The sequence below is a fragment of the Cetorhinus maximus genome, chromosome 2 (assembly GCF_964194155.1).
Source record: "Cetorhinus maximus chromosome 2, sCetMax3.hap1.1, whole genome shotgun sequence".
NCBI classification, from domain to species: Eukaryota; Metazoa; Chordata; class Chondrichthyes; order Lamniformes; family Cetorhinidae; genus Cetorhinus; species Cetorhinus maximus.
In genome coordinates, this window is record NC_135880.1 from 48,521,162 (window position 1) to 48,548,248 (window position 27,087).

Sequence of the window (27,087 nt, forward strand, 5' to 3'; positions counted from 1 at the left end):
TTTTTCCAGATCGTGACGTGAGCATGAAGCGGCACCAAAGCTGTCATCGATGTACCGGAGAGAGTGTTGTGGGAGGGGGCCTGAGTAGGACTGGAACAAGGAATGTTCCACATACTCCATAAAGAGACAGGCATAACTGGGGCCCATGCAGGTACCCATAGCCACACCTTTTATTTGGAGGAAGTGAGATGAGTTTAAGGAGAAATTGTTCAGTGAGAGAACAAGTTCAGCCAGATGGAGGAGAGTAGTGGTGGATGGGGATTGTTCGGGTCTCTGTTTGAGGAAGAAGCGGAGAGCCCTCAGACCATCCCGGTGGGGGATGAAGGTGTAGAGGGATTGGATGTCCATGTTGAAGAGGAGGCGGTTGGGGCCAGGGAACTGGAAATTGTTGATAGGAATTAGGGCGTGAGAGGAATCGTGGATGTAGGTGGGAAGAGACTGGACAAGGGGAGAGAGAATGGAGTCAAAATAGCAAGAAATGAGTTCCGTGGGGCAGGAACAGGCTGACATGATCGGTCTGCCGGGCCAGTCCTGTTTGTCGATTTTGGGTAGGAGGTAGAAGCGGGCCGTCTGAGGTTGGGAGACTGAGGTTGGAAGCTGTGGAGGGAAGATCTCCAGAGAAGATGAGGTCAATGACAGTCCTGGAAACAATGGCTTGATGTTCAGTGGTGGGGTCATGGTCCAGAGGGAGGTAGGAGGAAGCGTCTGCGAGTTGACGCTCAGCCCAAATACATCTTCCCTTCACCCTCCCTGGCGGCTTTCCGCAGGGATCGTTCCCTCCGGTACACCCTGGTCGACTCCTCCATCACCCCCTACACCTCAACCCCCTCCCACGGCACCTTCCCATGAAACCGCAGAAGGTGTAACACTTGCCCCTTTACTTCCCCTCTCCTCACCGTCCAAGGGCCCAAACACTCCTTTCAAGTGAAGCAGCGCTTCACTTGCACTTCCCTCAATTTAGTCTACTGCATTCGCTACTCCCAGTGCGGTCTCCTCTACATTGGAGAAACCAAACGCAGACTGAGTGACTGCTTTGTGGAAGACCTTCGGTCTGTCCGCAAGCATGACCCAGACCTCCCTGTCGCTTGCCATTTCAACACACCACCTTGCTCTCATGCCCACATGTCCATCCTTGGCCTGCTGCAATATTCCAGTGAAGCTCAACGCAAACTGGAGGAACAGCACCTCATCTTCCGACTAGGCACTTTACAGTTTTCCAGACTTAATATTGAGTTCAACAATTTCAGATCATGAACTCTCTCCTCCATCCTCACCCACTTTCCGATCCCCCCTTTTCCAATAATTTATAATTTTTTTACAACTATATTTTTTTCTTTTCCCTCCTATTTTTAAATGTATTTCGATCTATTGTTTCATCTCCATTTTTTAGCCCATTTCAATCTCTTCCCCCCACCCCACCCGCACTAGGGCCATCTGCCACTACCTTGCTTCCCTTAATGCCCCCATTAGCACATCCTTTAGATAATATCACCACCATCAACACCCTTTTGTCCTTTTGTCTATGACATCTTTGGCCGTCTCTTCTTGGCCTCCACCTATCACTGGCCCCCCTATCGAGCTCTGCTGTCCCACCCCCTTCTACCAGCTTATATTTCATCTCATTTCTATATGTCTTAGTTCTGATAAAGGGTCATACGGAATCGAAATGTCAACTGTATCCCTCTCCGCAGATACTGTCAGAGTTGCTGAGGTTTTCAGGAGTTTTGTTTTTGTTTCACGAACATTCGTCCCCTCCATCACCACGGCAGCAGTGTGTACCATGTACAAGATGCACTGCAGGAACTCACCAAATCCCTTAGACAGCACTATCCAAACCTACGACCTTTACCATCTAGACAGACAAGGGCAGCAGACACATGGGAATACCACCAGCTGGAAGATCCCCTCCAAATCAATCACCGACCTGACTTGGAAATATATTGCCGTTCCTCCACTGTCGCTGGGTCAAAATCCTGGAACTCTCTTCCTAACAGCACTGTGAGTGTACCTACAACACATGGGCTATAGTGGTTCAAGAAGGCAGCTCACCACCACCTTCTCAAAGGCAATTAGGGATGGGCAATAAATGCTGGCCTAGCCAGCGACACCCACATGCCAGTGGCAGCAGGAAGGCACCAGGCATAGCACTGCCTCAATCCCATCCAGTTTCCCCCAACCCTCCCTCAACATCCCAGCATGCTTGCTGGGGCCTCATGAAATCCAAGCTTAAGTCTTATCCAAATAGTGTAGCATATTTTCAAAAACACCAACTTGTATTTTTATAGCGCCTTTAACATAATAAAATGCCGCAAGGTGCGCTACAGGAGTGTATAAAACCAAATTTGACACCAAATCACATAAGGCAATATTAGGCGAAATTACCAAAAGCTTGGTCAAAGAGGTAGGTTTTAAGCAGCATCTTAAAGGAGGAAAGAGAGAAAGAGAGGAGGATAGGCTTAAGGAGGAAATTTCAGAACTTGGGGCCTTGGCAGCTGAAGGCACGGCCGCCAGTGGTGCAGTGATTAAAACCAGGAACACACAAGAGCTTAGAATTGGAGGAATACGATACCTCGGAGGACTGCAGAGTTGGAAGAGATTACAGAAATTGTTAGGAGTGAGGGCATGGAGGGATTTGAAAAAAAGGATTGAGAATTTTAAAGTTGAGGCATTGTTTAACTGGGAGCCAACATAGATCCACAAGCTCAGGGCTGATGGATGAACAAGACTTGGTTCAAGTTAGGATGTGGCATCAAGGTTTTGGATGGCTTCAAGTTTAAGGAAGCAGAGGTTTACTAAGAGCATGTTGGAATACTAATGTCTAGAGGTATAAAAGGTACGGCTGACGATTTCAGCAGCAGATGAGCAGAGGAAGGGGCATGGTTGGGCACCTACAGAGGTGAAAATAGACAGTCTTAATGATGATGCGGAAATGTGGTCAGAAGCTCATCTTGAGGTCTGTTTCAGTTTTAGACAGTTGCCAGGGACTGCAGACTCCAATAGGCTAAATTTTGCCACAGATTTCAAGAACTTGACATTGGGACCAAATGGGGATCCTGCGCCTGCAGTGAGACTAATGGAACAACACTCCCAGAGTCGGTTTCCAAAAGGGCCTTAATTGGATGGTGGGAGGGTTTCCGATGCTGCTAGCCCAATCAGAGGGCTGGCAGCTCTGAAGCCACAGCAGCTCCACAAAGTGTGGTGGGCCCAGTTGAGGCCTTAAGACAGAGCTGGCCACACTGGCCTGCATAGCAGCAAGCAAATAAAAAAGGTCCCAAGCTCGTAGGTACATAGGAATAAAGATGAACCCCTCCACTCAATTGGTCTTGGCGTTTGTTTAGGAATGCTGTCGACTCTTTGTGGCTCTCCCAGCCTGCTTTAACCTCCTTTGAGCTGGTGGCTTCCGCACATGGTGGGGGCCGCTGGACCACTGACAAAATGTTAGTGATGCCACAAAATCATCTCTAAGTGGCGCCTTAGCCATGTAAATTGGCAGACCACATCCCAGGAGCTGGCAGCCGGCCTGCTTCCCAAACTACCCTAGGAACATTCCTATGCAGCAGGAATACCTCTGCAACCTCCTATTTTCCCAGCCGCACTGATTCCAAGCCCTGTCACCATGGCGGGTGGGGGAGTAGGAAAATTCAGTCCAATGGCTTCCCATTTTTAGTTGGAGGAAATTTCTGCTCATCTAGTGCTGGATGTCTCATAAGCAGTCTGATATTTTAAAGATAGGAGGGGTCAAGAGCATAATAAAGTAATTCTAAATCCAGCAGTTCATTTTGAATCCAATTTCCTTCCTGTTTATAGGAATAGGACACAAAGTGCTGGCCCATAAAAGGATATAACAAAGACATCTGTGCAAATGCTTTTGCTACTTTTTAACTAATCAACTTCAAATTGTCACAACTGACGGGGGATGGTGCGCTGTAATATCAAGCCCCACCTTTCCCCGAGCCATGACAAATGTGAAAAGTTTGACCAAACCACCAGATTGCCCCAATTCTACCTAACTGTTTAATTTAGGTTAACAGAATACAAGACCAGTTTTGTAAACTTAATAAGTAAATAACTGTTTATCGGACAAACTGTCGTTAACCAGTGGCAAAAGAAAGAAATATGAACCGCTAATTTCTAACACTATAACTTAAACTCTACCCCTTCTTAAATCCCTATACACACACAAGACACATAAGACACACAAAAATATGGATTTTAAGGGTGGGATAAAACAGCTCAATAGTATAAATTCCAGACTACAGCATTTGATGGGTTGATTTTGATCGATGTCATCCAAATTCCTTTCAGTTCTTGTTGATGACATGAGGTTGTCTTCCAGCACTTTTAGTATTTAGTTCACTGGTTGAGCACTTGCCTTTCAATGTCTCTAACAGTGATTTTCCCCTTTGCCTTTTGACAGGGGTTTTCAGAGAGAGAGCAGGTTTTAGAGATATGAGAAGAAATAAAACCAGCTAGCTATTATTGTGGAATTATTGGAATCTTCCACACACAGGAGAAAGAGGTTTTAGGTCTTGTTCCTTTCAGGCTAGGAGCTATTCTGCTCTGCTCTCACACAAAACCTAGTTACCTGGTCAGGAGCCAGTTAAAATGCTTTTGTCAGGCAGCTTCCTTGCAGGACTCCTTTCCGGCACCATCCTGTCTTTCATGGCACACTATGTTCCAGGACTGCAACATTGTATATATCTCTCATCCTGTTCCAGTGGACATGTCTTTCAACTTGCAGCCATTGTAATTTTAATTCCCAGTCCAACAGAAAATAAAAAGCTATATTCTTTACAACAGTGCAACAGAAATAAAAAGATATGTTCCTTACAAAATAAAAAGAGATACATGATACAATTTGTTAATAGACAGTGTAAATTTCTTGCACTACTGGAAGTGCTATCTGAGTATATTCATTTTGTGCTGGGCCTTTATTTAAATATACAAATACTCTGCCAAAGATTTTGACAATCCATAAAATTTTGGATTTTTGGGGGATAATTGTAACATAATTCACTGGCTGGAAAATCTATGGAATGGGTGGAACATCAGTTTTACACCCGAGCAGGATATAAAACCATCATTGCACCGGATCATGTCAGATTCCCAACCAGTGGATCATGTTCAAATTTCCCCCTTTATGTTTGCTGAATGTACAGAAACTGGTGTTGCAGAAATGGTCTGCAGTTGGTGATGTTAAAAACACCAACATTATATATTCCATTGGGGCTAAGGACAGAAAGGAACTGTGCTGAAATGTAATAGGAATTTAAATGAAAAATAGTATGCAGGCTGTGCTCACCAAACTGCAAAGTGATCCTCTAAATCAAATCAATTTGCAGGGAATTTAGTAAACAATGAAAGAATAACCTGTTAATGTGCTGTCTTATTACGGATTTTGTTTAATCAACCACAATTGCAGATGAATGAGAATTGGCTTGGAAAACCTATCGGATTCAAAACTAAACATTCTTTATTAATTGTATATCTGTATCCTTAAATGAGTTGATGATAATGTACGTGGTTCAGACACTGCAAAGAGTTAAGTTTATGACTGGAACATTTTTATTAGCAAGTCTTAGACGCTACACAAGTAATGGATTTGTTATATTGTGATAAACGTGAGAAGCTTTCTCCTCATGTTCATTAGTTTTTTGATATCGCTGCTGAAACTAAGTGAGAGCAGTCTGAAAATATATTTTAGTTACACTTTTTTGGTTACACTATATTTTAGTTAACTAGCTCATTTTTCTGTACTTGAACAATAATGTTATTGTAAAGGCTAAACTGAAAGCAGGAAAAACAAATGCATTCCGGTGGTGCATTACTGCACACCAGTAGAGAGTGTTGTGATTTGTAATTTTCCACATGCTGAATTATTTGGGGGCTAAATTGGATCGCTTCCGAAAAGGGTTGTGGGAATTGCACTTTGTGCGATTTTCATGCAGCCTGCACATTGTAATGTTTACTGCGTGCAGACAGTGCTATCCATGCTGTACTTTGGCTACATCATCAGCAAGAGGCCCAATATCGTTCCTTGCTAGCACTACTTAAAGCTACCCTGCACCAGTTAAAGCTAGTCTGCATCTTTTGTGACAGCCGGAGGTGCTGACATCATTGGGAATAGAATGGATCAACAAACAACAATGGCTGATCATGGGAGGGAATCTGCACCAAGGTTTTCTGAACTGCACTGGAGGTCTTGGTGGAGGAAGTGGAACAGAGGTGAGATACGTCCTGTATTCGCAGAGGGTAGGAAGCTCTCGAGACACACGATAATTGTGTCAATCAATGCTAGGAGTTGAGCCCTGAGGAACTGGATGCAGTGCTGCAAGAAGTTTAATTGCTTCCCACATGTGGTCAAGATCAGTGACAACCTCAGCCACTGCTCAATTCACCACACCCCCATCACTCATCTATCAACAGCCTCTATTAATCAGGACTCATAACTGACATTCATATGCTTAACCTCATTCTCACATACTTAACCCTGCTGCAAGCCTAACAAATTGCCCACACTGCCAGCTATTCAACCATGGCAGTCACATCACACAAGCATACGCTATGATACTCACTGACACGCTACCTTTCTCTTGCAGGATAAGATGGCATAAACCTGAGACAGCAGGAACTATCCAGAGGTAGAGAGGCACACCTCCACGTTCTAAGCCCCATGGAGGAGGTGGTTATGGCCCATATGGGAAGCAACATTGCTGAGGCTGTGGCCAACAGCACAGCTGAATCCAATGAAGATAAAGTGTCCTCAAACTTAATCCTGCTTCTCACATCCCACATTCTCTTCTGATTTACAAGCTGCAGATGGTGTAAGCATCTCTTACTTCCCCTTCCCTCCCCTTACCAAAGTCTTACCCTTGCTCCATTTTCCTTTCAGATAACCCAAGAAGTGGAACCTAGCTAGGCATTGGAGGAAGACCAAGAAGATAGTAATGATGAAGACACACCATCTTTTGATTTTGCACTCGCTACAACAGCTCAGATACTAAAAATGTGCATATTTTAGATAGCATAGAGGCAGGGTCTGCACATCATGGAACACTGAGTACAAGCACACAGCAGCCATGGCAGAGACAAGGGTAGTCCAAGCTCACTGAAGAGTGAGTGCATGCAGAGGACTTAGATGGGTAGTTTGCTGGGCCAGGATGTAGAAGGATGCTAAAGGCTGTACACAGCAGAATGCTTGGTGCATTGGCTAGCCTGCCCGGAAGCCTGCATTCAGTGTCAAGGAGCATGGTGGAGTCTATCCACAACTTGACACAGGGCTTTGGCACAGACCTTGAAGCCCATCTTTTCCAACTTTGTGGCCAACTCCATCAACACACAAATGAACCCATCCATAATACAGCGAATGATGGCTGATGACTCCAATTGCAGAACGGGAAGCTTTCATCAAAAGTCTGAGTGGGATCTCAGCCTGTTGCCTTGCAAGCTCAGTTCTCTGCCATTCACACTCAGACTGCTGCCATCCTGGCTGTGAATACCGGTGTTCAAAGGGGCTTGCAGGGTTTCACATCAGTCCAGCAATCTGTCCTCCAACAGATTACTGGGTTGCTGAGGCAGGGTCCCAGGGAGTGATAGTGGCTCTCTGGTGCACAATCCTGCTGTCTTCGCTCAGGATGGCAGCAGCAGTGGTCCTGGTGTTGCCTGTCAGCTAGCCAGCACAGACTGCTGCCTCCCATGCTGCGATGGTACAGTCTGAAGCTGGGCCCTCAAGGCCCAGAGCTGCTTGAGGACATTCTGCAAGGCTATCTGCAGTCTTTCCCCATTGAAAGTCAAAAGTCTTCCATCAGCCATGCTGCAGCCACAGGAGTACCACTATCTGGAGCATTAGGCCTGACGAAGACAGGCACCAAGGGAAAGCACAAGGTTGAAAATTTGATTATTGTATGTAATATTTGAAGTGTTGTTGGATAAAGTTGATATGGATTTTTTGTTTGTGTTGCCTATATTTCAGGATTCTAACCAACAGGACACTGAAATGTTTGGGATGGTGAGGTGGGGAATGGTGGAGCAACAGTGATTTGGGGACCTTTTCAGGGAAATCTGGGTCTGATGAGATACTCAGGGACAACCTATCTGGAGCAATGATGTCCTGGATGCTTCCCCGTCCTCCTCCTTTTCGTCGTCCTCCTGAAGTGGTCACATTTCATGATGGCCAGGTTGCGGAGGACACAGCAGATCAGCACAAATCAGGAGGCACGCTCCACTGAGAATGGAAGGCCCCCACGAGTTGTTCATGCAGTGAAACCATTGCTTCAGAATACAGATGGTATGCTCCAAGATATTTCTAGTTGCAGCAGCATTGTAAAAGTGCTGTGCACATGTGATTGAGCGGCGGAGGGGAATCATCAGCCACATATATCAGCAAGTAGTGTTTGTTGTTGAGCAGCCAACCTCTGGCTCAAAGTGGTGGCTCGAAGGTGGCTGGAACGGCTGACTAGCACAGGAAAATACATCCTGTCTGTTGGCAGGATAATTGGACTCCAGTAACAATGATTTGTGTGGCTGCACACCAGCAGCATCTTCAGGGAGTGGAGACCCTTTGCAGTTGTAGAGCATCTCCCCATTGAGATGTGGTGGCCACAGAGCCACATACGTGCAGGCTTCCTTCATTATGGGGAAGCCAACTATCCTGACAAAGCCACATGCCCGCTCCTCCTGCTTCTCTCTGCTTAGAGACAAGTCAATGAAGTCCCCTGTTGTGGCATACTGGGCCTCAGGAACATCCGCATACAATGATGGATGGTGAACTGGGATATGTTGGTAATATTGCTGACTTCAGCCTGGAAAGATCCACTGGTATGGAAATTGAAGGTTACGGTGACTTTAATGGCAACTGGCATCACCGTCTTCACTTTGCTCTGTGGTTGTCAATCCGGTTTGAGGAGTTAGCTCAATTCCGTGACCACCTCCTTGGTGAAACATAGCTGAGGCAGACACTGTTCATGGCTGCTGTCCAGGCAGGAAGAGTGTTCTCTGAAGACCCGAGTTGGGTATGGAAGCTAACCTCCTCCTTCCTCTGGGAACAGCTTCTCTCTGTTGCCTCTGCTCCAGCTCCTTGTCATGCTGCAGCCCAAGAGGAACTGCAACTATAGCCTCCAAGACTGGCTTCATGTATTCTGAGGCTTTTCAAAAGCACAACTCTCTTTCCGAAGGTCCAGCACCACTCCCTTTGCACTGAAAGAACTTCAGTCAATTCCTCTGTCAACACAGTACTTCCATTAACTGTGCAGCAGCAAAAAAGAAGTCGAAAGCACCTCATCTGAAAATTAAATAGTAATGCCTTTAAATAATGCTGGGGTGGGGGAGGGGGGGTGGGGTTGGGTGCGGTCCTTCAAGCTTCTGAGCAATATTTAATTATGTATGTTTAAGCATGGGTGTTAACAGGACTGGTGAGGACCAAAATGGCAAATCAGCATTCGGCACTGACTGACGCCACCTTCTGTCCACTCTCTGTATTCTTCTGGCACACACGTGGGACACCTGCGCTACTGCCCTTCAAAACATAGGGGAGAATATTCTCCCTGTCAGGGGGGTTGTGCTGGAGCGGGCATGGGCGTGTGCGCAGCCGATCACCGCCTGTGATCGGCTGGGCGCCACCATTTCACATGGGCAGGCCAATTAAGGCTTGCCTAGCACAGAGTTGCCTCAGGGAGATTAGTTTAAGTTTAAAAAAATTTATTAAAGGAAAGAAAAATGTTAGGACATGTCCCCTCGTGTGAAACTGTCACATGACCTAGGACATGTCTATGAATTTTATTTTAAAAATTTTCAAACCTTTAAAAACCTTCATGAAACCTCATCCCGCCCGTGGATGAGGTTCCATGAAAAATGCGAAGGCCACCTAGGCTCTTCGCCTGCCCGCCAACCTTAAGGTTGGATGGGCAGCTCAGTTTATTGTTTTAATTGATAGTTAACTGGCCTTAATAGGCCTTTGACAGTTTGGCAGGTGCACAGCCGACTTGGGTGCATGCCCACCGAACTGAAAATCTGAATGATGCGCGGTGACGTTGGGACACATGCTCGACATCACCGCATGTCATTTTACGCCTCGGCGAGCAGGCCCCACCCCCGAGCCGAATATTCTGCCCATAGTGATCAGCACCGGCTGCATCAGAGGTTGTTGGGGGCAAATGCTCTGTCAATTTTTCGTCACCAAGCTTCTTTAGTGCTGACACCAGAAAAGCCAAATTTTGTTGCCTTTTATTCCTGACCTGCAGACTTTGGATAATTTTTTAAAAAAAGTTGCAGCCCTGAAAATGTAGTTCTATTCCTCTATTGTCTATCCTCTTAATATCCTCAGTGCATACAGTGATACTGTGAATAATGCTTTGTGTAGATAGGCCGTATGGTGGCTTTTTGGCCTTTTCCGCCTTTTGTCATTTTTTCTTTACGATTTGCCTTTTATAAATGGCAATACGCAGGTACTCTCTAGCTTGTTTTTAATGTCTCTGTTGAACATCTTAACTGCGTTCCAAAAAGTATCAAAGGAAACTCAATGTACATTATTATGCTAACTCTTTGTTTCCAGAATATTGCGTTTGTACAATAATCCTATGTTCCCAGTGCTAAATTTTACTCGATGGGAGTGTAGACTGAGAATGGACAACAGCACTGTAGAATTGCTGAATCTACTCATATTATTGTGTAAAACAGGCGGGATTGAGAGTAATACATGTATGTGGTGAACAGTTACATCTAAAAATCTAAATTTTGGTACATTAACATTTTGGTTGAACGAGTAGCGTGCCTTTAGAATTGAAATAAATACATTTTTAGTTAAGTGGGTTTGTTCTTTTTCTTTTCTTCTATCGCCAACAGTCACTTGGAGGAGTCCCAGGAACACAACCATTGCTACCCAGTGGGATAGATCCAACGCGACAGCAAGGTAAGTACCTTTCCCAATTCTATAAATACTTCACATTTCTTGTCACTGCTTTTACAAGATGCTCCAACATTTTAAAACAGGTCTAACATTTTGTGTTTATTTATGTGGCAGAGAGGTGGAATTGAAGCCAGGAAATGGTTGAGGTCTAGAATTTGAATTGACTTTAATGTACATGGTCCATTTTTGACAAAATCACTCCCAGTGCAGATTTTCCCACTGCAGGATTGGTGAATAGGCTGCTTAGAGGTCAGTCTCTGACCTGCACTCAAGTTGATTGAGACTTTGCACTGGGAACAAAGAGCTGGATTTTCATCATGGAGGCGGGAATCAAGAGTTGGGAATTTTCCCATTGTCGCGACCCCGCCTCCGTCCTAGTAGGGCCGGCTGACAGGATATTCATCAATGGGAGGCAGGAATGGCCTGGAGTCAGGCCAGCTGCCTCTCAGGCTGATGCTGAAGCGGGGTCAGGTTAAAAGGCCTGTCTTCCATTCACTGAGACATTGGCCAACTTCTGCAGACCTTATATTCCCTTCAGCCCCTTTCACCCTCCTCACCCGGTCACTTTATAAACAGAACTCATGAGCCCTATAATAACATTTGTAAGTCTTTGCTCATAGGCCTGTCAGAAATAATCAAAAATCACTTGAATAAGCACTCAAAAGCCATTATTCTCTTAGAAGTTCATAAATCTGTCAAGGTAAACAAGCTCACATTCTCCTGGACAGTTGTGTAAGCAAACCTTGCAGTCCAGAATCCATTAGTGCTTCTGAAGGCAGCCAGGAATTCAGACATCTGTCAAACCTTTCAGACAGCCAAACAGTTGGCGGGGCTGTTCTTTAAAAAATGAATGAAAGCTCAGACGTGTCAAAGCTTTGAAACAACCAAACGTATGGCTGAGCTCTTCTGTAAAAAATGAATGGAAGCCATGGGAAAAGTTTTGACAATTAGCTACTAATCTCACATGGGGCTATGCTTTTAATAGTGTACAATGCAGAATAACACTTTAGCCAGTGGATGATCTATTCTAATACATCTGAAGACTTTTCCAGTTTTACAATGCTGTTCTTTTACTTGAAAGTTTGCCAGTTGCCAGCAGTAACAATTTGACAAACACATTGGGCAGAATTCTCCCAGACTTGCACTACGTGCAGTAGCAGGCGGGAAAAAGGACATTTTACCCACTTGCCGCAATCACGGGCTTTCGCACAGTATTGCCCCAATCTCACCTCATTAATCATCCATTCCCGGGAAACATGCCATTTCGCTTGTGGGTGGCTTCTGTGGCCACCACATCATCACCCTGCCGCTTCCTCAAGCTGGGCGCCATATTTAAAGTGCTGTTTCACGCACACCTCTCAGTGCTTCCAGCCCAGGACTGATGCACAAAAGACATGGCCCCAAAAGGCAAGAAAATTTCAACCTCCCGATTCAGTGACACGTCCCTGGAACGTGTCCTGGGTGCCGTGAAGGCCCTTTGTGGTATCCCCTACCTCTGCTCTGGACGAAGACCACCAAGCAAGATCACCAATCCTGGATGGGAGGCGGTGGCAGCGATGGTCTGTGCCAATGGCCTTCAAAAGAGGACAGCTACCCAGTGAAGAAAGAGGATGAATGGTCTCATCCACTCCGCCACGGTAAGTCACTCTTCTCAGCACACTGATCTCACACACTCACAAAGCCATCACACATCCACAGGGATCTCACATCTCAGGGGACAACATCACTAACTCTCACACACACCCTCACATCTCCATCAGGCTCATATCCCCTGGAGCTCACGGCTTCATCCCATCCATGGCTCCGCCCACCACACAAACATTCCACACAGTGCCATGTGTCCTGCTCACGCTCTCTCCATCTGTTTTCATTGCAGGAGAAGCTGGCTCACAGCAGCAGGGGCAGGTCCCAGACTAGGGGTGGAGTGGCTCATATTAGGCCCCTCACTCACTTTGAGGAGCGTGCCATTGCACTGACTAGTAGGACATGGACCATGCGTGCGGTGAAGGTGAGGTTGGTGGCAAACACCTATGTGAGGATTCTGCACCATTATCTCTCTCTTAACGCAACTGTGAGCGCTCTTTCTCCTGCTTTTGGCTCTGCTGCCATGCACTAATCACCTCTACTTTGATTCACAGGGAGCTCTGCCAAGCGACCAACACCCTCAGCCAGCCAGACCCTCTGCTCCATCCAGGTCCCCGCCTCCAGCCAAGAGGACAGCTCCTCCATTGAACAGATGGAAATAAGCAGCCTGGAAGACCCGTTACAGCGCTTATCCACAACCTCCATTAGCGCAGAGACTCACACCTCGGTGGGACCTAGATCTAGAGCAGGCTCGGATTCACAATCTGGCAATCTGGTGGTCACCACACAGACATGTGTCCACAGCAGGAGGAGGCAGGTTCAACCGAGATCTCCAGCAGGAGGAGGACTGCTGGGGATCAGGCATCTGTGAAGTTCAGGTCAGATGACAAGCCTCTGGATTTGGCCTTCCAACTCACCGTGGAGAGTTAGCAGAAGGCAGGAGAACATGACACAGAGCTGCTGGAAGCCCTCAACAGAGTGGCACATGCGCCGGAGGAGTGCGTCCGTCTGCTCTCTGATGAAGTGGTACCCACATGTCCCCATATGGAGGTCTCCATGGGAAGGATGGCAGACGCCATGGAGACCCTGGTCCAGCAGAATGTGGAGATCTGCGCAGACCTACATTCCATCATGGTAGCCATGGGTGAGTTCCTGCAGTGACAATGCGAGAGGGAAATAATGCACCTTGACGTCCCTTCTGCTTTTTCCCTTCAAGGAGTCAGACCGGGACTCTTGTGCACCCGAAGTGAGAAGGAGTGGCAGGTGGACACCCCTTTGTCATCTACTCAGGATGCTTAGAGGCTGTCCTCTCCCTCCGAGTCCCCTTTGCCTGTGACCTCCTCAACCTCAACCTCTGTCACTGCAGAGGTAGCAGCTGGCCCACAGTAGGACAGCCAAAGCAAGCCGGGACTCCAAGGCCTCGGCTGTCTAGGGGGCCCATCCCGAAGTCATCAGAGGCAACAGAGCCAACCTTGCACAGGCTGTCTCCACCCCTGCTGCGGATGTCAGGGCAGCACCTAGAAGAAGTGGTAGGCCTAGAAAAGTTAAGAATTTCTGATCACAAGTGGTTGCATGGGTGAACACATTTTTTTTGTCGCTTTATATTCTGAAAATATACTTACTTTCACTGAATAATGTATAATGGTGTCTTTAAGCTTCATTGACAGGCTTCACGAGTCCTCCCCGTGCATCCCCTCCCCACTAGCAGTTCAGCTGCACGCAGCCGGTACACAAGTGACTCTGGAGGGAGAAGCGTGAGTATGGCAGGGCCTGGGCCTTTCGGAGCCTCGTGCAAGCACTCTCCCACACTCGCGGATCCTTCCTCCATCACAATCATCTCAATGTTCCGAGCATTTTCAATGCTGCCTGCTGGGGTTCTTTTTCCGTTGTCCATCTGAGCTGACCTGCATCTCTGCCTGCCGACTGATCCCACTCCCATACAGCTCCTCCTCCAGCCCAACACAAGACTCCTTTCAGTTTCGATTTTGCAAAATGGTACTGGTGAAGTATGTCTTTAGCTCCCCCATCCTTTACCCTCCCCAGTCACCCATGTCCTTTCTCCCACCACTGTTGATCCCCCCCCTTGCATCACCTTCCACCTCCCCCACCAGTCAGGACCATTTTCTTTCCAGGATGTCCAAGTAAATGTGCATGTTCCCTACCTTCCTGAGAATCCCACCCCATCCACATTGACTTCCCTAACCTTCTCCTTCCCATGCCTCAGAGTCCAACCACCAACCACCCTCGCTATCCCTTGTACCACTACTGTCGCACCCTCATCCTCCCACTGTACTGGCTCACGCTGCCCTGTCCCATCCTCACCAATCTCTCCTATCACGCCCACCCTGATTTTGCTCTCGAGGAGGCAGTCATCGAGTCTACAGACCCCCTCCCTTGCACATTCACCTGGACATCCCCCCCACCCCCCTTATTCCTACCTTCACCCTTACTCCTTCCTCCCCCGAAGTCCTGCCCCCTCTGAACACCCACAGCTCTGGACCTTCCTCTCCACCCCCTCAATGATCATCCATAGCAGACCATGGCCAAGACACTGGTGTCCCGAAGCAGACCCTCAACGGTGACCTTCCACCTTCCGTGAGCTGCTTCACAGCGGAGCCATGTCCATGAGAATCCACCCAGATAACGATGGATGTTCCTGCAGGGTCCCGTTGCCGTCGGGCTCCAGCATCATCTGCTCCTCGGATATCCACAATGTGAGCAAGGCCCTGATGGTAAGTCCTGACGTCTCCACGTCACACTTGTCAAAACATGTTCTGCACCAGCATGTTTTCCTGCCGACGTGGGTGGTAAATTTGACCTGGGAGGATGATTCCGACAAGCAGGGCTTATAATGTTATGCAGATATATTGAAATGAAGTTACCATCGTCCAATGGTGGGAAATGCGGCCCGCCATTCATGGGCAGAGAGGATGATTGCAAACTGCTTTCACGACGTTATAAAGCCAATTTTTGGCTTTCCTGCCATATTGTCCGCTCACACCCGCCATGAGCCCAGCGCCAACGGGCACGGAACATTCCGCCCATCGTGTAACGGTCACTTTTTCCAATCACAGCACTATCACAACTCACTTTAGTAAACACAGATATAACTCAGGCTACAGAATTTAATGATGAACTGTAAAGAGGTCAACACCATTTTACTCACCTTTTATATTCTTCCCACCTTCAATCCATGGTTGATGTCACCACTCACCTGATATGCTTTAGAAAGGCTCCATGAAAATTGCAGAAGTGCTGAAATGCCCACTTCTAGAATGGTGCCTGCAACTTCTAAACAGAAGTGTATAAAATTCCCACACCAACCCCTTACCAGCACCACTGAAAATAACTGGCCCTGGCCGTCTTTCTTTCTCCCACCTGGCTCCATGCAGTCCCGAATAAGGACCACAAAATCAGGCCCAAAGTCTCCAAAAAACTACCCTTATACGGACAAGACAATATTAGAAATGTTTACAGTACAGTATGGAAAGATTATTCACAATATTTACTAAAAGTATTACCTGTAATTTGTAAGATGCATAACAAATTGCATCTTCTGGCTGAATATAGTGCCTCCTAAATTGGTCAGTTGGCTGAGTTGGCTGGATGGGCTGGTTTGTGATGTCGAAAGATGCCAACAGTGTGGGTTCAATTCCTGTACTGGCTGAGGTCATCCATGAAGGCCCCGCCTTCTCAACCTTACCCCTTGCCTGAGGTGTGGTGACCCTCAGGTTAAACTCTCCACCAGTTGTCTCTCTCTCTCTAATGAGAGAGCAGCCTATGGGACTACAGTGGTGATTTTTCAAATTGGTGAAGATGGCATATACTATATTTCTCCTCTTCTTACCCACAAACCCACCACCATTATTATTGCGGGGGCGCCAAGCGTAACCAGTGTTATACTTGTATAAAGCAAATCCAAGTTCCAGAAAATTTTACCTTGATGACACTATATTGAGTGGAAGCTTTTTGCATATATCTACTTAGCATTTTTTTATTTTAATGTACATGCATTTGTATATGTTATGATTATTGCATTTAAAACGTTGTATTCTATTAATTCTTTTGATAGGGATATTTAGTACTTTGCTACTAATTTTATTGCTGCATAATGTATGTTCTAATTGATGAAATCCATAGCAACTGAAATGTACTACCCTTTCCATAGTTCTTTATGATGTCCTGAAGGAATTGGTAAACCATGGGAGAGTTAATTTACATTTGTAATATTTTACCAATCAGGACATCCAACCATGGGTGGACCGATGCAGAGAATGACTCCTCCACGGGGCATGGTTCCCCCCTTAGGACCACAGGTAATAAGTAAATGTATTTATATTATTTGCAGATGTTAAAGTTTGTGTATTAATTGGTCAGAGATGCAATATATTTATTTGTAATTGGCTAAGTTGTACATATTTCAAAAAATCCTGTCTGGCAAGTAATCCATTCTTTGATGTAGATGTGAAGCTTTAAGTTTCCACTGAACTTTCAGTATTATTCATGTTGAAAACACAGGCCACTGTCCTAGAATTTTACTAGGGAAATCATTAACCTACTTTCCTTTCTTTCCCCCTTCCTCTCTGGTTTTTCTTTTCTTTATGGTAGTCTGACCCTTGGTTATCATTGCAGAGTTACGGAGGAGGAATGAGGCCCCCGCTGAATGCTTTAGGTGGTCCAGGCATGCCTGGCATGAACATGTAAGTAAAGCCATGATGCTTATTGCATGTAGCCTTTCACAGAGAAACATTAACTAGAAAATAGAACATGGACATAAATGGGGCCAAACTAAAGTAGACCATTGTTTAATTTGTGTCCATTTGTATTTTAAACTATATTAAATAATTGGATTGCTTGTTTTGCATTAAAGTTGCTGTGGGGGTCGCTATGTCACTGTTACAGATATGGTAACTTTAGGCAGGTTAAGGCTGGAAATTTTTCTGACTTAGATTTTTTAACAATTCAGTAGCCTGATTAATTGCTGATTGTAATTCATCCTCAATTGAATGCGGACATTGTAATTTATGGTAATTCTGTTCAGTGATAAACAGTTCAAGATTTGTAACAGATCGTTGGGTTAACTTTACTTTGTAAATGAAACAAGTATGGACCTGTTGATATACTATATTATATACAATAACAATTTATTAACATCATAAATTCAGCTTTTCATTTTCTAATTGCTGAACTTACATTTTAGTAATTGTGCTTCTTGCAGTAAAGTTAAAATCTTGACTATTATATTTGTAATCCATATTTCTTTTCTTAATTTCATATCCTATCACTGGGATTCTATAATTTTACCATAACTATTGCTTCTCTGATCACATGATAGAAGGTATTGATCAATTTCAGCAAGCTGAAGCCCAACGAAAGGCTCAGCAATTTTCCATTGGGATGTAATGTGTATCAAAAAGCCAGCTAACATCAGAAAAGATCTCCAAAGGCATGTGGTACACAGTCTTCTCTACTATGAAGGAATGAAGTGTATACTAAAGAGCTGGCGCTTGAAACGTTTTCATGAAAATATAATTATCAAAGAGAGCTACATGAAATTAGAAAAATGTTAATAGCCAACAGCTTACAAGGAGGCAATATTGAAGCAACTTGCACTATCAGGGAACTATAATAAATACATTGATTTAGTGTAATGCTAATTTGTGCCTTGATGTTTGTCTCCTTTTGAAGAGTGCTGAAATATAGTTATATTGCTGTGTGTTGTGAAATTAGTTGCAGCAATTTACTAAGAGACAAGCACAAATTTTCAGTTTTGCTGGCTAAACATTTTGATGTATGAATGCAGCTATTCACTTAGACAATGGGCTGAATCTTCGGCTCGGCGAGCGGGGGCGGGACCCGTTCGCCAAGGCGTATAATTACGTGTGGTGATGTCGGGCGTGCGTCCCGACGTCACGGCGCGTCAGTCAGCTGCACGCCCACCGAACTGTCAAAGGTCTATTAAGGCCATTAACTCTCAATTAAAATAATTAACGGAGCTGCCCGTCCAACCTTAAGATTGGCGGGCAGGCGAAGAGCCCAGACGGACCTTTGCATTTTTCATGGAACCTCATCCGCAGGTGGGTTTCATGAATGATTTTAAATTTTGACAAAAACTTTTATTGAAATTAATGCACATGTCCTGGTTTATGTGACAGTTTCACATGAGGGGATGCCATAAAAAATTTTCTCTCACTTTATTCAACTTTTTGGACTTATAACTAATCTCCCTGAGGCACCTCAGGGAGAATGTGCACGAAAGAGCGCACTCGCGACTCAGGCAACCCCCACGCCGCCCGCATAGGGAGCACGCAGCGCTTCCAGATGTGCGTCACGCTGGGTGAGCCTTAATTGGCCCGCCCATGTAAAATGGCGGCGCGGACCTGATCGGGGGCACTGAAAAGTTCCGCGCCCGCCTGCTCCCGCTCCACCTGCCAACAGGCAGAAAATTCTGCCCAACATAAATATTGACACAAACGCACTCCACATATGATTAGCACGAGCAATTTTTTTTATTCATTCATGGGGTGTGGGCTTCGCTGGTTAGGCCAGCATTTATTGCCCATCCCTAGTTTCCCTTTAGAAGGTGGTGGTGATCTGCCTTCTTGAACTGCTGCAGTCCATGTGGTGTAGGTACATCCACAGTGCTGTTAGGAAGGAAGTTCCAGAATTTTGACCCAGTGGCAGTGAAGGAACGGCGATATATTTCCAAGTCAGGATGGTGAGTGTCTTGGGGAGCAACTTCCAGGTGGTGCATTGTCCTGGATGGTGTCAGACTTCTTGAGTGTTGTTGGAGCTGCACTCATCCAGGCAAGTAGAGAGTAGTCCATCACACTCCTGACTTGTGCCTTCTAGATAGTGGACAGGCTTTGGAGAGTCAGGAGATGAGTTACTCGCTGCAGGATTCCTAGCCTCTGACCTGCTCTTGTAGCCACAATATTTATGCAGCTGGTCCAGTTCAGTTTCTGGTCAATGGTAACCCCCAGGATGTTGATAGTGGGGGATTTAGCGATTGTAGTGCCTTTGAATGTCAAGGGGAAATGGTTAGGTTCTCTCTTGTTGGAGATGATAATTGCCTGGCACTAATGTTACTTGCCACTTGTCAGCCCAAATCTGGATATTGCCCAGGGATTGCTGCCTTTAGGCATGGACTGCTTCAGTATCTGAGAAGTCGTGAATGGTGCTGAACATTGTGCAATCATCAGTAAACACCCCCACACCTGACCTTCTGATGGATGGAAGGTCATTGATGAAGCAATTGAAAATGGTTTGGCCTAGGACACTGCCCTGAGGAACTCCTGCAGTGATGTCCTGAAGCTGAGATGATTGACCTTCAACAACGACCATCTTCCTTTGTGCTAGGTATGACTCCAAACAGTTTTCCCCGATTCCCGTTGACTCCAGTTTTACTAGGGCTCTTTGATGCGACACTTGGTAAAATGCTGCCTCGATGTCAAGGGCAGTCACTCCCACCTCACCTCTGGAGTTCAGTTCTTTTGTCCATGTTTGAACCAAGGCTGCAATGAGGTCAAGAGCTGTGTGCCCCTGGTGGAACCCAAACTGAGCGTCAATAAGCAGGTTAGTTCTAAGCAAGTGCCATTCGATTAGGTGTATTTTCAAAGTTAGTGCTACAGCAGGAAACCTGCCCCAATGGCAAAATCATGGCACACTACCTGCGAATTTTCATCCATTAAAATTAATTGGTGGCATACCCACAATTTCTTTCTGTGTTGCTGGGAGGCAAGGCTCCTGGTTAGTAACGTGAATTCAAAATATCAGCCTTACTTATCTTAATGGTTTTTATGGGTGTGAGTACAAATTATCCCATTTTTTGTCGTTTTGTACTGTTAAAAACCAAAGGGGTCCCAGTGCAGTTAAAAAGACAGGAGTAGAGAAAAAGACTCCAAATAGGAAAAAGGCTGTAGGTAGCAGACTTTAAATGAAGAGGGCGCAAGGGAAGCCCTGTGAAGATCCAAGAAGGTAGCCAAAGGTTGGTGACTCCGTGCTATCAGCCGTTGGGGCAAAGATACCCCTTTGGAGCAGTAGTGTTCTGTTCAGTGTGGCCAAACAGCTGAAGTTGTGTTTATGAGTTGGCGTTTGAGTGTATATTTGGGAATCCAGGATAACAGAATCTCGGGAGGTGAGATTGAAACCCTGTGAGGTGGGCTGTTGTTGATGCCATCTGAGTTATAGCGACTTTGGAGAGAATTTCCCGGTTAGATCTTGGAAGGTGAAGACTAGAATCCCTCATGAGAGAGACAGAGTTTCAGCGAGATTGGTTGACATCTGGGTGGATTATTGAGAAATCTCACTGTGCTTTCTGTTGTGGACTCTGTCATTTGTCATTTACTGTGCATTGTGATGTGTTCGACTGTAGTTTGCATGTTGATTCACATGTACCTTAAGTATAATTACCATGAATGTTAGAGTATAAGATAGATATTGTAAATTCTTTTATCTTTCTGACCTTGTATAGTGAAGTTTATTTTAGTTTGTTCAAAACCCATGGAATCTTGTGGCTTTATTCATTGACCAAGTGACTTAAATCTCAAACTTCGTTTACTTTAAACAAAATGTTTTTGGTCGCTATTTAAACTTTGGGGATCATAACAATATGTTCCACAGTTAGTTGGTAAAGAGATTCAGTACCAGCTCCAAAATGTTTTAAATTTAATTCTGTTAAACAATAACCACCTAGTTCAGCAAAATAAATGTGGCTTGGAAAATAGAACTGTAAATAGACACTTAAAATGGATTGGAATTTGTGTCTTTGCACCATCCTAACTAAAGTCAGTTAATTTTATTTTGAATTGCTTCCAGACTATGTAACAAATCTGTTGCCTAGAAAAAGGCAAAATAGTGCGGATGCTGGAAATCTGAAACAAAAACAAAAAGTGCTGGAAAAATTCAGCAGGTCTGACAGCATCTGTGGAGAGAAAGACAGAGTTAACATTTCGAGTCTGTATGACTCTTCTTCAGAACTAAAGAGAAGTAAAAATGGTTAAATACGTACTGTTTAAAGGGGGCAGGACAGATGAAACTGGATCGAAGGCCAGGTGGAGGCAAAGGAGAGATTGCAAAATATGTCATAAACAAAAGGTCGAAGGGGTGTTGATGGCCCTAGTGGGGGTGGGGTGGGGTGGGGGAAGGGGAAGGTGTGGGGAAAAAAGATCAAAATAGGCTAAAAGGTGGGGATAAAACAATGAATAAAAATGGAAATAAATGTTTTAAATAGTAATAGTAAAATAGGTGAGAAAAAAATATACATATATAAAAATTTAAAAATAAATATTTGAAAAAAGGGGATCAAAAAGGGGTGTGGATGGAGGAGAGAGTTCATGGTCTGAAGTTGTTGAACTCAATGTTAAGTCCTGAAGGCTGTGAAGTGCCTAATCGGAAGATGAGGTGCTGTTCCTCCAGTTTGCGTTGAGCTTCACTGGAATATTGCAGCAGGCCGAGGACGGACATGTGGGCATGAGAGCAGGATGGTGTGTTGAAATGGCAAGCGACAGGAAGGTCTAGGTCATGTTTACGGACAGACCGAAGGTGTTCTGCAAAGCGGTCACCCAGTCTGCGTTTGGTCTCTCCAATGTAGAGGAAACCGCATTGGGAGCAGCGAATGCAGTAGACTAAATTGAGGGAAGTACAAGTGAAGCGCTGCTTCACTTGAAAAGAGTGTTTGGGCCCTTGGACTTTTTCCCAGCCACGGTGGTTGACAGGGCCCTCAGCCATATCCGGCCCATCTCCCATGCCTCTGCCCTCATACCTTCCCCTCCCTCCCAGAACCATGATAGGGTCCTCTTTGCCCCCACCAGCCTCCGCATTCAAAGGATCATCCTCTGCCATTTCTGCCAACTCCAGCATGATGCCACCGCCAAACACATCTTCCCTTCCCCTCCCCCACATCGGTATTCCACATGGACCGTTCCCTCCGGGACACCCTGGTCCACTCCTCCATCACCCCCTCCAGCTCAACCCCTTCCCATGACACCTTCCCATGCAATCGCAGAAGGTGCAACACCTGCCCCTTTACTTCCCCCCTCCTCACCATCCAAGGGCCCAAACACTCCTTTCAAGGGAAGCAGCGCTTCACTTGCACTTACCTCAATTTGGCCTACTGCATTTGTTGCTCCCAATGCGGTCTCCTCCACATTGGAGAGACCAAACGCAGACTGGGTCACCGCCTTGCAGAACACCTTCGGTCTGTCCACAAGCATGACCCAGTCCTTCCTATCGCTTGCCATTTCAACACACCACCCTGCTCTCATGCCCACATGTCCGTCCTTGGCCTGCTGCAATGTTCCAGTGAAGCTCAACACAAACTGGAGGAACAGCACCTCATCTTCTGATTAGGCACTTTACAGCCTTCCAGGCTGAATATTGAGTTCAACAACTTCAGACCATGAACTCTCTCTTCCATCCTCACCCCTTTTTGATCCCCTTTTTTCAGATATCTATTTTTAAATTTTTATATATATATATTTTTCCCACCTATATTATTATTTTAAAAAAAATGTATTTCCTTTTTTCTTCATTCTTTTATCCCCACCTTTTAGCCTATTTTGATCTTTTACCCCACACCTTCCCCTCCTCCCACCCCACCCCCACTAGGGCCATCTGTCACTTGCTCATTCTGCTTTCTACTCTTAATGTCACCATTAGCACCTCCCTTAGCCAGTATCACCACCATCAACACCTCTTCGACCTTTTGTTTATGACATCTTTTGCAATCTTTCCTTTGCCTCCACCTATCGCTGGCCTTCTATCCAGCTTCACCTGTCCCGCCCTCCTTAAACAGTATATATTTCACCATATTTCTACTTCTCTTTAGTCCTGAAGAAGAGTCATATGGACTCGAACGTTAACTCTGTCTTTCTCTCCACAGATGCTGTCAGACCTGTTTCTTAGGAACATAGGAATTACAGCACAAAAACATACCACTTGGCTCAGCACACCTGTTCCAGTGTTAGCTCTCCATTTGAAGCTATCTGCTCTAATCTTATTTCCTTGTCTGCTCCCCATATTTCATTATTTTTCATTTTTAAATATTAACTCAATTATTTTATAAATTATGATGTACTGTCTGCCTCAAGAGTTAATTTGTCGCATCCATGTTCTAATACCCCTCTGGGAGATAACATTTCTTCAAATATTACCTTCTGTTCATCTAACAATAATCTTCAATCTTTGTCAACTGTGTTTTGTGCAAATTTCCTATCATTTTCTTGCTTTTATAGTCAATATCCTTATGTATAATTCGCATTTTTCTTTCCATGATCTTTTCTAACTGCACCTCCGCCTTTAAAGATTTAAGTCTCTCCATTTCTTTAGATCTTTCTGTTTCTCATCTGGTTTTGAATCATGCTGTTGAGGTTATTCTTTCTTTGTTGGTCTTTTTTGCCAAATGCACAACTTCAATTTTATGGTTAGAGCTGCAATATCATTTTGCGTACCTGTCAATATCTTCTTACAATCTCCTGCATTCTCCCTCATAGTTTGCCATGCCCCCTAATTTATTATTGTCATTCTATTTATGCTTGTGTGCAAATCATTTATATAAATGGAAAACAAACAGGTCTCAGCACAGATCTATAAAGCACTCTACAACCACTCTTTTTCCCTTATATTACTTTACCCCTAATCTATTATTTATTAGGAATGAACTACAAATGGTGGCCTTGCCAGTGACGCTCACATCCAATGAAAGAATTTTTAAAAATCTTTAGGTAATCAAAGTTACTGATTATTATAGCTATGCTGTTTCTATATGTTTTTCTTAATTTGACTACATGGGCAGGATCTTCCAGTCGGCGAGTGGGGGCGGGGCCCGCTCGCCGACACAGGATGACGTCGGGTGGAACTCCCGACGTCACCCCGCGTCATTTCCATTTTCAGGTCGGTGGGGGCGCAGCCGAGTTAACTGTCAACGGCCTATTGAGGCCATTGAGACACTAATTAAAATCATTAATGGACCTGCCCGTCCAACCTTAAAGTTGGTGGGCAGGCTGGGAGTCCTGGTGGGCTTCAGAAAAAACCTGAAACCTAATCCACGGGCGGGGTGAGGTTTCATGAGGGTTTTTAAATTTTTAATAAAGGTTTCAGTTAAAGTTATGGACATGTCCCAACTCATGTGACAGTGTCATATGAGGGGACATGTCAGGGAAATTTTCCTATCATTTTTATTGCAAATTTTAATACGGAGCCGATCTCCCTGAGGCAGCACTTAGCCCCCGGAGAGGTCAATGCGATCTTTCACATGCAGGCGCGAAAGAGCGTACTCCCGGCTGAGGGAATCCCCCCCCCCCCGCCCGCACAATAGCGCTTAATTGGCCTGCCCACGTAAAATGGCGGCACACCCCCCAATCGGGGGTGCTGATCAGAGGCATGCCCGCCCACGCCCGCTCCCGCACTCCCCCCCCCGATGGGAGGAAAATTTTCCCCCATATCTCATTTTGCAACTTTGTTCTGTTTCCCAGCTAGCCCTCTATTGATATGACTGCACTCCTTTATACCATGTGCACCAGCGTTCATAATAAGTCTCTTATGTGGCATCTTATCAAATGTTTCTGAAAATCCAAATACATAACACGAATCCTGGGCCACCAACCACCTTCTTCAGGAAATTGTGGCACACTGCTCACAATTTTTTACCCATTAAAATAAATTCTCTTTATCTGTACATGCTGATGTACAAAAATTTAAAACATAGTCAAGCATGAAATGCTCTCTTTCAAATCTGCATTGACCTGCCCTGATGCGCCCTTGTCTTGCCAAGATTTGGTTAAGTTTATCCCTTTTATTTACCCACTACAGAGTGTAAGGATATGACCTCACAACAAATTAATGGCAAAATTAATGAGCCCAGCCTAGGATGTGAGGGAAATTAATACCTTTGAGTTTTATAGATGAATGCCAAGACTCTTGAGAATAAAATTTGTGATCTGGAAATCTTTGCTGGCAAGGGAAGCAATATTATCCAGGGCATCATGAAGATATGATTCAACAATGACACATGTAGGCTAAATGTAGTGATACAAATCATTTACAGAGGTAGAAAAGACAAACTGAAAACAGGTGTAGCATTTTATGTGTGTGCTTGAGCCTGAGTGAAACATGGAAATCCTTAAGAAGTGTTACAACTCAATTTTAACAGAGAAAGAAGTAAATGGAACTGTAGAGGTATCTGAGGGGGTTGTGGAAGAGCTGCTACTAGAGATAATATTTTAAAGGAAATTGTAGTAAAAATGTGGTTAAATTATTTTGAAGGTCTCCTGAAAGAACAAATAACGCAACTGATGGAAAGGCACAGTTTGACGTAAGTCTCAATGGATTGAAAGGACCAAAGGATGGCCTCTAATAAATTCACTGGAGTTTTTAAAAGAAAAGAAGGGCTTTTCTGATGACTGAAATTGTGTGTGTGTGCTATTTTTAAATTTGAGCAAAGCCTTTGACACCATGCCACACAAGCAATTAGTCCACAAGGAAAAGCCTAATTTTACAATTGTGACTTTCCTAATTTTAGGTTCATTAACATTTTTGGTACAATTTCCGTTTAAATATTTATCTTCACTGATGGCACTTCCCCAATTCCTTCAGTCCCAGCTTTTCCATCTGCTGCAAATTTTGAACCATAATACTTGTTCAGCATCTCCGCCTTTCCCTTCTGATCATTGCACCTTAGAAAGGATATATTGGCATTGGAAGAGGTGCAGCTCAGTTTCGCCAGGATACTACCAGGAGTCCAAGCGTTAGATTTTGAGGAGAGATTACATAAACTAGGCTTGTATTCCCTGGAATATTGAAAGTTAAAGGGTGATTTGATTGAGTTTTTTTTGGATTTTGAAAGGAAATGACAGGGTAAATAGAACAAAATTTTCTACTGGTAGAAGAGTCTAAGACAAGGGGACATAACCTTAAAATCAGAACCGAGCCATTCAGGAGAGAAGTTAGAAAACGCTTCTTCATGTAAAAGGTGGTAGAAGTGTGGAAATCTCTCCCACAAAAAGCAGTACATGTTAACTCAACTGATAATATTAATTCTGAGATCAATACAGTCTTGCTAGACAAGGGAATAAAAGAAAATGGAGCCAAGGCCATTGGATTGAATTAAGATACACATTATCCATGATCTCATTGAATGGGGGAGCAGGTTCCAGGGCTGAATTGCCTACCCTGATACACAAGTACAAGATGATCCCCCTCATCTTAAGTGGTCCCACTTCTTTGTCTATCCTTTCAGTTATTTGCTTATAAAAGCTGTTGCCATTTTTCTTTTGTACTCCAGCCACCTAATCTCTCTCTTTACTTCTCTTTTATACCTTTCATATTTCTTAAGGTTTATTCCAAATTATGCACTGTAAGTTGATCATTTGCCTCTTCTGCTTTTTATCCATGGAAACCCAGCATTTGACAAACCCTGTTTACTCTTAGTAGGAATGTATTTAACCTGATTCTTCGCCATCTCCTATTTAAATACCTACCAATGCTGATTCACTGTTTGGCTTGCCATTTTTTCAACCATTTAATCTTGGTTTTTCCTCGTTTTTTTGTGAAAGCATCCATATGTGAATCCGACCATAGAGATTGTGCTTATATGGTGATAC

At 44.7% G+C, this 27,087-nt stretch overlaps 1 protein-coding gene across 10 annotated transcripts in view; it reads left to right on the forward strand.

The window, feature by feature from the left end:
* The window catches only part of LOC144694155 (single-stranded DNA-binding protein 2), a 587,421-nt gene that overhangs the window by 440,709 nt on the left and 119,625 nt on the right, over positions 1-27,087 (forward strand). For 5 of the 10 annotated variants that reach the window (XM_078564501.1, XM_078564524.1, XM_078564531.1 and 2 more), the window contains 3 exons: positions 10,840-10,906; positions 16,730-16,803; positions 17,096-17,187. In XM_078564501.1, the coding sequence (XP_078420627.1) occupies positions 10,840-10,906; positions 16,730-16,803; positions 17,096-17,187 (233 nt within the window). The remainder of the gene's footprint in view (positions 1-10,839; positions 10,907-16,729; positions 16,804-17,095; positions 17,188-27,087) is intronic. The other 5 variants (XM_078564508.1, XM_078564546.1, XM_078564560.1 and 2 more) reach the window with 1 other exon arrangement.